This window comes from Peromyscus leucopus, chromosome 2 (genome assembly GCF_004664715.2).
Source record: "Peromyscus leucopus breed LL Stock chromosome 2, UCI_PerLeu_2.1, whole genome shotgun sequence".
In the NCBI taxonomy this organism is placed as follows: domain Eukaryota; kingdom Metazoa; phylum Chordata; class Mammalia; order Rodentia; family Cricetidae; genus Peromyscus; species Peromyscus leucopus.
The window spans coordinates 78,650,771-78,663,783 of NC_051064.1; the positions used below are offsets into that span (position 1 = coordinate 78,650,771).

Consider the following 13,013-nt stretch of genomic DNA (forward strand, 5'->3'; position numbering starts at 1 on the left):
ATGGAGTCTTTAGATACAAAACAGATAATACTTTCCAGACTACATTAGATATGCATTGTCTCCATAACAACATCAGTGTGCTCAGTGCTCATTTCTGAACAAGACCCTGTCTGACCACTTAAGAGTTATAATTTAGTCTAACTTGCTTTTCCACAAACCTAATGTGCCATTTAGTATAACAAACTTAATATATCTCCTAAAACATAAACTATCTCACAATGCATAAATGCTTACTGAGACAAATAATCAGAGATACAGGCTGAGTTTACATACCTTCTTTTTACCACTCTGATTATCTTTAAAAATTCTACTTACAAGAAAAAGTATATTGAAGGATTAAAAAAATACTTTAAACTTGAGGTTGGTGACTTGCAGGAATAATAATTGTCATATTGAATAATGTTATAAAGTGCTGCTTTTTTTTTTATAAAAAACAGCATAAAATATAGTATCTTATGTGTATACTGCATTTGCAAACCTGAATTCAGTTCTCAGCACCCACATTACATGGTTCACAGCCACTTGTTAGTTCAACTCTATAGTTCAAATACTGTTTTCTGAATTCCACAGGCACCTGTACTCACATGAACACACACATGCATACACATATACTTTAAAATATAATTTCTCTAAAAATAATAACTTAGAATATTTCTTGAGTCTGTCAAAGAACATATAGGAAAGTGTCAACCAGACATCTCTACCTGAATTCCCAGTCATTTTAATATCTACATGATTAAAACAAAACAACATCACTACCTTCTTTCAATTACCTTAAGTCTGTATTTTTTCATCTGGCAATGGAGTATTATTCTTGTTCTATGCCCAAGCCAGAAAGACACATGGTAGTCATTTCCCATTCACTTCATACATTCAAAGCAACCATTTAACCCTTAAATTAGTTCCCTTCTCTGTGCTTTAGATATGGCCTTATTTTCTCTTGCTTAAATTGTTAAATAGCTTTCTGTTTAACAGAAAGAACATGTACTGTTCTTCCAGAGAAGATTTTCCTAATGGTCTTTTTGCTTGTACTGCATACTCTTTCTGTTCATCAGATGGCTGGCAGAGGATTTTTTTAAAAAGCAAATCTCATATTACCTCCCATTCAACCATATTTAGTGAATGTGATGGCACACTAGCTCCTTCATAGTCTGGCTCTGTTTATTCTTCATTCATCTATTCAGTTTATTCACCAAATGCTTATTGGGTGTCCACTATAGCCAGGCTTTAGAGATACAACAGAAAATAAACAGACAAGAGTCCTATTTTCTGTTCAACCCTTCCTCATTACCATTACCAATCTTTGCCTTCAAGAAATAGTGCTTTCTTTTCATACAAATTTCTATTTATCAAATTTCAATTCAAATGTGACTTCCTCTCCTAAGACCTTCCTGAATTAACTTGCACATTCTGCAAGCTCTAACATTTGGTTTTCATAGCTACCCTTTTACTAACTTGTGAGTTTCTTGAGAACAGGGATAATATCTTTTGACATGGCCAGCAAATTTAATGTCTGTATTACATGAAACAATGGGTGGATGAAATGACAAGGCTTTCCACATTGTTGTTTTTAGTGATCAAATAGCTTTCTTTTTAAATGTTCTAGAAGTGAATAATAAAGTAGCGATTTTGTACCAGCTGTGACTTCCAAATATTACACAAAAATGATTTTTCTGTGCCCTATATGGGCATACGCCTTGGAGGGGTTCTGGCATCTTTCTATTTGAAATTAATTTTGGCCTTTGTTTATGACATAATTAACATTTTCTTTCTGACCTGGAGCATCTTTCTATAATTGAAAAAGCAAAGTAATAAGTATTTCAAGATATACTATATAGCAGCAAACATAGTTTTAAGGAAAGGAATATATTATACCATCATAGACTTACCTTATTACGGTCACCTAAAATAACAAATCATGTATCATAAGCTATTATGGATATTTAAAAATGGTGGGTACATTTAATTATTTACATATAAAGTCATAGATTTAGGACATTACTAGCAGACTGCTTTTTTGTATAAAACAGTGTCTCTAATTAATTTATCAAAGACCAAAATGTGAATCAGGGAAACACTAGAAATGGGATCCAAAATATAAAAAATAAAAAAGTTCAGATGTTGCATACCAACTTTTTCCAATTAAATAGACTGGAACACCAATGCTGACCCGAGAGGGTAACCTCCTGTCAGTACATAGAGGACTTTGTGTTTGCATACAAAGACATTGCTCAACCCACATCTGGCTCCTAGAGCCAAAATCTACCCTCACTGGAGCAACTCCCACTGAAACATATGGACAGAAAGAATGGGAAAATGAATTTTTAAAAAGTCAGTTGTTTGTTCCATAGACCTTCAATGTGTGAAAGAGTCAGGTCAGAACTCTTCTATTCATTGTTAATGAGAACACAGAGGTCAAGACAAAAGAAGATTTTAGCAGGCATTAAGGGGATGAGATTTCTCATCTTGTATTATTTTAGAAAATTCTCTAGAATTCTGGGTCATCTCCCCACAATAAGGTCTTATCTCTCTACTTCCCTAAATCAGAACCCAAAAAGGCACATCTCAGTTACTTTGGTAGCTAAAATGCCCTGCTTATAAGTCAGGCTTATAATCAGACATTCTTTTGTGTTACTTTCTATTTAGCAGTCTATGTCCTTAGTCTTATGCAGATTATATGTTTCCTGATAAGAACAAAAGTATATATTTACTCTAAAGTGATAATGCAATTAGAAAGCAACATAAGCATCATAGAAGACTTATTCACAGGGATTATCTTTACCTTCTAAATCTACTAAACCTACACTGGAATTAGCTATGATTTAGTATGAGTTACCTCACCAGGATCAGGATCTGGTTACCAGAAGACAACTGGAAGGAATTCTTCACAATTCAAGTACTCTAGTATTAGTAGTCAAGCATAAGAGCTCAAAAAGACAATGCTCACCCTCCTGGTTCTGAGAAAGGATGTATCAACACAGCAGACAAGAGGATGTACTCTAGCTCTAGAAAGTAGGTATTCTAGCAACAACTCTATCTTACTAGCTACTACCCAGGCAAATGTTCAAAGCTGCAATTTAACAAGAATGGCAATGCTAGTGTCTGCTTCATATATTTAAAATGTGGATTAAATGAATTAACTGTGAAGGGCACAGATAACTGTTTAGCATATATTCAATTAATTTTGGATAGTTTTTTTTCTATAATATACGATGTTAGTTTTCAATGCTAAAATTGGGTTTATGACAATAGAAAAAAAGCAGTTTTTTTTCTTTTATAATGAATAAGTTCTCTTGTAATTTGCTAACAAGCACCGCCCCCCCCAACCCCTTTTCGAGACAAGGTTTCTCTGTAATTTTGGTGCCTGTCCTGGATCTCTCTCTGTAGACCAGGCTGGCCTCAAACTTACAGAGATCTGCCTGGCTTTACTTCCCAAGTGCTGGGAGTATACCACCACTGTCAGGCTAGGACTCCATTTTCTACTCATATTCATGCTTGGCTGACTTAATCCTTCTCCTTTGTGAGACACTAATTCGATTTCTCATTTTTAAAACAAAACCAAAACAAACAAATCAGATTTAATTCCTAGAGTTATTGAATTATTGAGCTGAACCCATATACTGCTCACAATGTAAATATATACATACCACACAAAAATTTAATTCTCATGGATATCCTTCATCTTAAATATATTGATCATATTTTATAAATTAAAACACTGAGGTTCAGAAAGTACATATATCTTATTCAAGCTACTAAGCTAGTCAGCAAATTATCAGCTTGTTAGCATTCTGATTTTTAAGATGGTAGGTGTGTTGGCCTGAGGATATAACTTTGTGGTAAAGTGCCTGTCTAACACACACAAGATCTTGGGTTCAGTCACAAGTACCACAATAAAAGAAAGTGAGGAGTTTCTAAATATGACTTGTATGGGCATGTGTTTAGGGATATGGTAAGAAAGTTATATTATGAGGCCAGGCATAGTGGTGCATATTTTTAATTCCAACACTTGAGGAGGCAGAGTCAGAAGTGACAGAAACAGATGCAGCAGAAGCAGATATATCTCCATGAGTTTGAGGAGAGCCTGGTTTAAGAGTTCCAAGCCAGCCAGGGATACATAGTGAAACCTTGTTGAAAAAAAAAAAAAAAGAATATAGTCTCAATCTCAAAAACAGAGTATCAATCTTCTCATTATAGGTGGCATGTGGGCATGGTGGTAAAACCAGGACTTGCACTGGGAAGGCCTAATGTGGAATTCCTTTTCTGCCATTTAATATCTTTGTGACCTACTAACCTACATATTAAGACAATATAAACTTTGAAGATACTAAACATTATAAACATTCATTTGCTAGGGATGCTGTGAATGTGTTGCTCTGATTGACTGATAAATAAAACACGACTGGCTAGTAGCCAGGCAGGAAGTATAGTATAGGCAGGATAAGCAGAGAAGAGAATTCTGGGAAGAGGAAGGCTGAGTCAGGGAGTTGCCAGCCAGAGACAGTGGAAGCATGATGTGAAAGCACCAGTAAGCCACAAGCTTTGTGGCAACTTACAGATTGATAGAAATGGGTTAATATAAGATATAAGAACTGGATAGCAAGAAGCCTGAGCCATCAGACCAAACAGTTTAAATAATATAAGCGTCTGTGTGTTTATTTGTGTCTAAGTGGCTGCGGCCTTGGGCAGGACCGGAGATAACTCCAGCAACATTCATTATTGCTTCATTTCAAATTATAAACTTCTCAGTCAAATTCATTTCAATATTTTAATACAGGAACATTATATAATATTGTATAATAACACAATGGTTTATAAAGCATTTAAAATATGTATTGGTAAACTCTAAGGCATATTTTAAACCAAAGAGCTATAAAAATTCCTTTAAAATAATCCATCATAAGGAACATGGTATAAATATAATAAAAATACATTTATGCATATATGAAATTCTCAAAGAATTAAAGTATTATTTCAAAAAATTCCCTCAATTAATTCAACAATATTCCTATGAAATGAAGACAAATATGAATTTCTTGATTTGTGTGTGCTAAACAATTTATATATACCAACTCATTTAGCTTTTATAGCAGCCTTAAGAAGAAACTGAGTCACTGAAATGAGAGGAATTGCTTGCTCACAGCACAGTGCAGATCAGAAATGGCTCCAGACTCTGGGCCCATACCCAGGTTACATTAACTCTAAAGTTTATGCTCTTGTCACTGCGTAAGGCTGGTTCTTCAGCTTTTTGGCTTGAGGTCCACAAAAAGCCAGGTATTCACTCATACAAGGTCAAAGAATAACTACTTTCATGGAGTACAAAGCAAATGTCAGATAACATGGTATGGTACCATAAGATTAAATCACCTCCAAACAGAAGATAGTTTAATTTGGTATCTTTCCCGCTTCCTCCCCACCCAAGAATAAAGTCTATTATCCACTCATTAGAAAAATAGAAGTTGGACTGCTTTGGTGACTTAACGGGTAAGGGTGCTTTCTACTAAGCCTAATGACTTAATCTCAATTTCCAGGACCCATACAAATAGAGATCCAACTTCCATAAGTTGTTCTCTGACCTCTACATGAATGCAATGGCACCCCCACACAGAATAAGCAAGCAAAACAAAAACAAACAACAACAATAAAAAATATTTGCAAATTTGAGACTTTGGGTAATAGAAAAAAGCAAATCAAGAATATGTTTCATTAATCTCCAGCCACATATTAATAAATACAATAAGGATATTCCACTAGAAATGTCTGCAAGGGAACCCCTTCCAGTCAACAGAATTCTTCATCAGTAGTTTTTTTCAGGAAACTTAGAGAAACTATTACAAAGCCCAGGTTCACTTAAAGATCTCAACCAGAAAATGAAAGCTTTATAATTCTGCAATTAAATATAATATACAAAGTGACAGAATTAAAGTATATAAAACATTTTATAAATCTATGACACAGTGTCTTTCCTCTTTAATTAAATGACTGATTCTCTATAACAGAAACTTTTGATTTTATTCTTTATATATATGTGTGTGTGTATGTATGTATGTACATATACATATATATACACATATACATATACATATATATATATACAATCACACACACACACACACACACACACACACACACACACACACACAAACACATACCCATACAAACACATACCTATAATCTTAGCCGTCCCCATCCCCTACTCTCTTCTTCCGACTCCTACATTTTTCCTTACTAAAATACAAAGGACTTCACCTCCACCCTCTGCTGCTTACCTGTTGCAGAGGATGCTAAGAGATCCATGTGGACTGCAGTGACATGGCAGGCAGAGACCAACAGTGTGATTCAGGTAAAAGCCCTCTTTGCAGGTTTCACAGTGAAGACCCTGATAACCTGGATGACACTCACACTGCCCTGATGTCTGGTTGCAGCGCTTCACATCCAAGCTTCCAACCTCAGAACAGTTACATATATACTCTGAAAAGAGAAGGAAGGAGTCATTATCAAACCTTCATTTTTGTTAATAAACATTTGTGACAATTTGTAAGGATAGATAAAATTAACTCTAGTTTTGACTTCCTATATTGTTCAGATTATTTAAATTGGGAAATGTATACACCAAAGTACAAAACATGTATATAGTTCATAATTACAAAGCTGACATACTGTGAGATGTTCTGTATGACAAATGTGTTGCTCTGATTGGTCAATAAAGAAAACACTGATTGGCCAGTGGCTAGGCAGGAAGTATAGGCAGGACTACCAGAGAGGAGAGAAGAAAGAACAGGAAGGCAGAAGGAGACACTGCCAGCCGCCACCATGACAAGCAGCATGTGAAGACGCTGTTAAGCCACGAGCCACATGGCAAGGTATAGATTTATAGAAATGGGTTAATTTAAGATATAAGAACAGTTAGCAAGAAGCCTGCCATGGCCATACAGTTTGTAAGAAATATGAGTCTCTGTGTTTACTTGGTTGGGTCTGAGCGGCTATGGGACTGGTGGGTAAGAGAGATTTGTCCTGACTGTGGGCCAGGCAGGAAAACTCTAGCAACACTGACATTCTCAATTTGCTTCCAGTCTACTTCCTTACCCTAGCCCTATGTGTGAGCGAGTGAGTGAGTGAGTGAGTGAGAGTGTGTGTGTGTGTGTGTGTGTGTGTGTGTGTGCATGTATGTATGTGTACACATGCTTCTGAACTAAAGCCTCCATAAGGAGGCGTGGAGAACAACAAGCTGGAAATGACAACTTGTTAAATAATAAATACCTCTACTGTGAGCAGCAAAGGCCTAAGGCTCAGGTGACTAACTCCAGTAAGCTATATGAGGTCGTAGAAAACTGTGTCACAGCTGGAATCAGAAGTTCAATGTTCCAACAGGAAAAATTGGAGAATTAAAACTCAAAAGTAAGGGAAGTGAACAATAAACCCAGAGAAGAAAGTACTAGTTCATCCTGATAAGAAACCAATCACAACTCAAACATCTTTTCTAAATTAAAATATTAGAACCTAAACATTTTCTTAGGGAGACTTCAAACAGTGTTTTGGATGAAAATGATTTAGAAGCCCCTAGTTTTAGCCTTCTAATGCAAACACTTGTTTAGGAGTATTTGCTAATATTTCTACTCATTTTAGCAAAGAGAAAACATTTTAAATAGAGTTTAACACAGTATTAACACAGGACTTTGCAAGCTTGTACAAAAGATGTCCTTTAAATTAACTGCAGGAAAAAATAAATGTTGTATATGTTCTACAGACCAGTGTCCTTCATTCCCAAATAGGGATAAACTGGGTAAAAAAAATGATATTTGTGAATAGTTAAGGCACTATGTAAAATGGCATTGTACTGATACAAATTTAACTTAGCATTAGTTAAATAATCTTAACACTATTCTTTAATATTTAAAATATTATCAGATAGCAGCAAATGCAGAGTCTTACGTAGAAAGTTAAAAGGTGTCTAGTTCTGTATTTTCTAGAAAGAGAAATAAGATTTAAAAATAGCATATCCACATAAGTAAACACAAAGGAGTCCACACAGAATCCCGATTTGGCCAACGCCCCCACCCCTATGCTTTCTCAGTTCCTAAGCCTAGATATCAGTTCATTTCTTCCCATTTCCTTTGAATCTGTAGATGTAATGAGTATACTAGTGGATAATTTTTTTTTCTTTTGTATATTTCAAGCATGGATGGTAAACTATAAAACCTAACATCTTTAGTCCCAAGATTAGGGAAAGGAATCAGCTTTACCTCAAAATCAGGATTCTTATTTTTGGTCTGGGAGTTGTAAACTAGTGGTACATTTTCCTAGCATGTGTGAGGCCCTGAATGCAAGCCACAGTAAACACACACACATACTTTGGGTATGTGGATAGTCTTTTTGAATATAAAGAAGCCACTTTCAATAGTTTGCAAATCTGTCATGGCAAGACCTCTATGCTGGACCAAAATTGACCAAAACAAAATAACATCTTTCTTCTGAAATTTGGGGAAACTTCAACATATATTCAACACTTCTTGCTGGACCAAGTTTCATTACATGCTCATCTAGACAGAAATGTCTAAGGAAAAATAAAGGTGAAGAAACTCTATAATAAATACTGGAAGTTTTATTATTTCTTTACTAATAAAGTATTTCCTATTAAAAATGAATCCCTGTTCTCAACAAATTACATATAATTAGAAGTATTTTATTTATTTTTAGGACATATCTTTTTGTTAAATTATTTTATTATTTTATTTGTATGTGTATTTTGTTTGTATGTATGTCTGTTCACCACCATGTGTGCCTGGTGCTTGCTGAGGCTAAAAGAGGCTAGATCCCCTGAGACTGGAATTACAGACAGGTGAGAGCCTCATGTAAGTCCTAGGAATCAAACCCAGTCTTCAGGAAAGCAGCCAGTGCTCTTAACTATTGAGTTATATCTCAACAACACCCCCATTAGCAGTCTTTTAAAAAAATCTAATTAATCTAAAAACCTATATAATTTTAAAACTCAGTATTTTTTTAGTAGAGTTCTAATGGGTAAACCTTCAAAGTCATGATAATTGGTTATTTATTATTTCTATGGAGTAAATCCAATATTTTCATTATTCCCTAAAAATACTCATTAAGCCTATCTCTGAATATTTGTTCATTTTGTGCTACATTCTGGAAGGTTCTCTCACATAATCAAATTCTATCTCCTATTTCAAGAAAAAGCTGAAATTTACTTTAACACTGTGAAACAAAATACTACATACTTCCTGTAACTCTTACATGAGAGAAATTTAAAGAGACAGTAAGGCAAAAAGACTGTAGAGACAATGAACTAAGGTTTAAAATCCTGCCTTCTTAGTTACTAACTGTATAGTCTTAGGCAAGTTACTCTGCTTTCCTTTTTTCATCTGTAAATAGTGCAGAATAATAGCATTTGTATTACAGCTCCAAAATGGGGCCAGAAATCCTGTTATAACTAATTTAAGAGTAAGAAAACAGTGGAAAGTGATATCACATAAAATAGCACAAATGTAATTCAGATGTTAGATTCAGAGGCCACAGATTTGTTATGTCCTACGGGTAAGGCTATTTTTGGACAATGTCTGGAAAACAGAATTAGTACTGTTACAATTGCCTATATATAATGGGTTATATGCAGCACTGATATATATATATATATATATATATATATATATATATATGCCTGTGATATAGTGATGAGAATAGAAGAATTTAAGACAGAGTTTTTAAGGAGAGGAAAAAATGAATACATATTGATTAAAGGCCTTTGGTATTACGGTGTTAGGTCATGCTAACAGTAACAGAGTGAGTAGCAAATATTTAAGCCAAAAAGACCAATCCATCTATAGAAAAGACAATGATATAATATCATGATAATCTCCCCCAAACAGCCAAGGAACAGAAGCTAGAATATGAGAAGGTATATGCATCTTTCAAATTGTAGCTCGGAATTTTGGCCTTTATCTCAGAGATGGTCCTCAAATAAAAATGGCACACTCAAAAAAAAAAATGAGCAATTGCAATAAATATGAAACACTAAAAAAAAAAAAAAAAAAAAAAAAAAGAAAGAAAGAAAGAAAGAAAAAGAAAAGGCCGGGCGGTGGTGGCACATGCCTTTAATCCCAGCACTCGGGAGGCAGAGGCAGGCGGATCTCTGTGAGTTCAAGGCCAGCCTGGGCTACCAAATGAGTTCCAGGAAAGGCGCAAAGCTACACAGAGAAACCCTGTCTCGAAAAACCAAAAAAAAAAAAAAAAAAAAAAAAATATGAAACACTGTGAGCATCTATTACATTACATTATGGCAAGGTAATTTGGTAGCTTTTAAGAAAAATTTCAGACCTTTTACAATTCTAGACATTCATGTGGAACCATAGGAGTTAATGCAGAAATAGTGTTATCCCCTTAATGGAAAACTCTATGGAAATGATAAAAAGAAATTTTAGTTGATAAAGAAATAGGAAGGACCTATTGTAGCCCAAGGCAACAGAGGAAGTACTGACTTTTAATGAGGTGGAATCATAGACATCACAGTAACACAAAGGGGCTATGGCATGATTAATGGTAAGTTGCCAGTGCAGACACTAATGGAAATGAAATAACAGAGGCTAAACACAGACAGTATGAAAAGTTCATTCAGTTTCCTAGGAGTGAATATGGAATACTGTTTGTCAAGTGAGTAGTAGATTGTCTTCCAAAACCTTGAAATTCTAGGGAAAAACTCTACAGAGACATAATTAGAAGGAGTGATGCAAATACTCACAGACAAACTACAATCTTAGATAACCTTCTATGGGCTGGTTTCTGAAGAACAACGTAATATAGTGATTTGAACCCTGAAAAAAAAAACCCTAAAATCTGGTACCAAACTGCTTTAAGCATTTGAGAACAGAAACGTAAAGGCCCAGAAAAAGACAGTAATTCCCCACAGAACTTCAATTTATGGGATAGTTTCGATGCAAAAGTCTTGTGGAGTCACTGAATCTACACCCAACAGTATAGTTCTTCAAGTTATAAAAGTCCCTCTACCCAAAGATCAGGAGATGAAACCTCCCTGGCTTTCAAGAGAGATTTTTTTTTTTTTGCAGGTCCCTTAAGTCTCTTCTTCATATGCAAACACCTATTCCAGAGGATATTATTCTTATTAATATAAAACTGACTTCTTTCAAGCTTTCGCTATTTGCAGATGACATGATAGTATACATGAGTGACCCCAAAAATTTGACCAAGCAACTGATACAGCTTATAAACACATTCAGCAACATAGCAGGATACAAGATCAACTCAAAAAAATCAGTAACCCTCCTATATACAAATGACAAACAGGCTGAGAAGGAAATCAGAGATACATCACCCTTTACAATAGCCATAAATGATATAAAATAATTGGGGTAACTCTAACTAAGCAAGTGAAGGACCTACATGACAAGAACTTTAAGTCCCTGAAAAACGAAATTGAAGATGTCAGAAAATGGAAAGATCTCCCATGCTCATGGATAGACAGGATTAAAATAAGGTAAAAATGGCAATATACTAAAAGCAATCTACAAATTCAATGCAATACCCATCAAAATACCAACACAATTCTTCACAGGCCTGGAAAGAACAATGCTCAACTTCATAGGGAAAAACAAAAAACCCAGGACAGCCAAAAGAATCCTGTACAATAAAACAACTTCTGGAGGCATCACGATCCCTGACTTCAAGCTCTACTATAGAGCTACAGTAATAAAAACAGCTTGGTACTGTCATAAAAAACGACATACGGACCAATGGAATCGAATTGAAGACCCTGACATTAATCTGCATACCTATGAACATACAATTTTTGACAAAGAAGCCAAAACTGTACAATGGAAAAAAAGAAAGCTTCTTCAACAAATGATGCTGGCATAACTGGATGTCAACATGTAGAACACTGCAAATAGATCCATATCTGTCACCATGCACAAAACTTAAGTCCAAGTGGATCAAAGACCTCAACATAGATCCAGTTACTCTGAACCTGCTAGAAGAGAAAGTAGGAAGTAGTCTTGAATACACTGGCATTGGAGATCACTTCCTAAATATAACACCAGTAGCACAGACACTGAGAGTAACAATCAATCAATGGGACCTTTTGAAACTGAGAAGCTTTGTAGAGCAAAGTACATGGTTAACAAGACAAAATGACAGCCTACAGAATGGGAAAAGATCTTCACCAACCCCACATCTGACAGAGGGCTGATATCCAGAATACATAAAGAACTCAAGAAATTAGACATCAAAATGCCCAATAGTCCAATTAAGAAATGGGCTATAGAACTAAACAGAGAATTCTCAACAGAGGAAACTCAAATGGTTGAAAGACATTTAAGGAATTGTTCAACATCCCTAATCATCAGGGAAATGCAAATCAAAATGACTCTGAGATACTACCTTACATCCCATCAGAATGGCTAAGATCAAAAACATTGAAGACAGCTTATGCTGGAAAGGATGTGGAGCTAGGGGGAACTCTCCTCCACTGTTGGTGGGAATGCAAGCTTGTACAGCCCCTTTGGAAATCAATATGGTGCTTTCTTAGAAAATTGGGAATCAATCTCTCCCAAGACCCAGCTATATCACTCTTGGGCATATACCCAAGGAATGCTCAATCATACCACAAGGGCACTTGCTCAGCTATGTTCACATCAGCATTGTTTGTAATAGCCAGAACCTGGAAACAACCTAGATGCCCTTCAACTGAAGAATGGATAAATAAAATGTGGTACATATACACAATAGAATACTACTCAGCAGAGAAAAACAATGACATGGGGTTTGCAGGCAAATGGATGGATCTAGAAAAAATCATCCTGAGTGAGGTAACCCAGACTCAGAAAGACAAACATGGTATGTACTCACTCATATGTGGATACTAGATGTAAAGCAAAGGATAACTACATTGCTACTCACAACTCCAAGGAGGCTACGTAGTAAAGAGGACCCTAAGAAAGACATAGGGATCACACAGCGACAGAGAAATCAATTAGATCTACATG

The 13,013-nt window shown here is 35.4% G+C and overlaps 1 protein-coding gene across 1 annotated transcript in view; it reads right to left on the reverse strand.

Moving 5' to 3' along the window:
• The window catches only part of Megf9 (multiple EGF like domains 9), a 105,227-nt gene that overhangs the window by 41,762 nt on the left and 50,452 nt on the right, over window positions 1-13,013 (reverse strand). Inside the window, exon 2 of the mRNA XM_028885699.2 lies at window positions 6,270-6,471. Coding sequence (XP_028741532.1) covers window positions 6,270-6,471 — 202 coding nt within the window. The remainder of the gene's footprint in view (window positions 1-6,269; window positions 6,472-13,013) is intronic.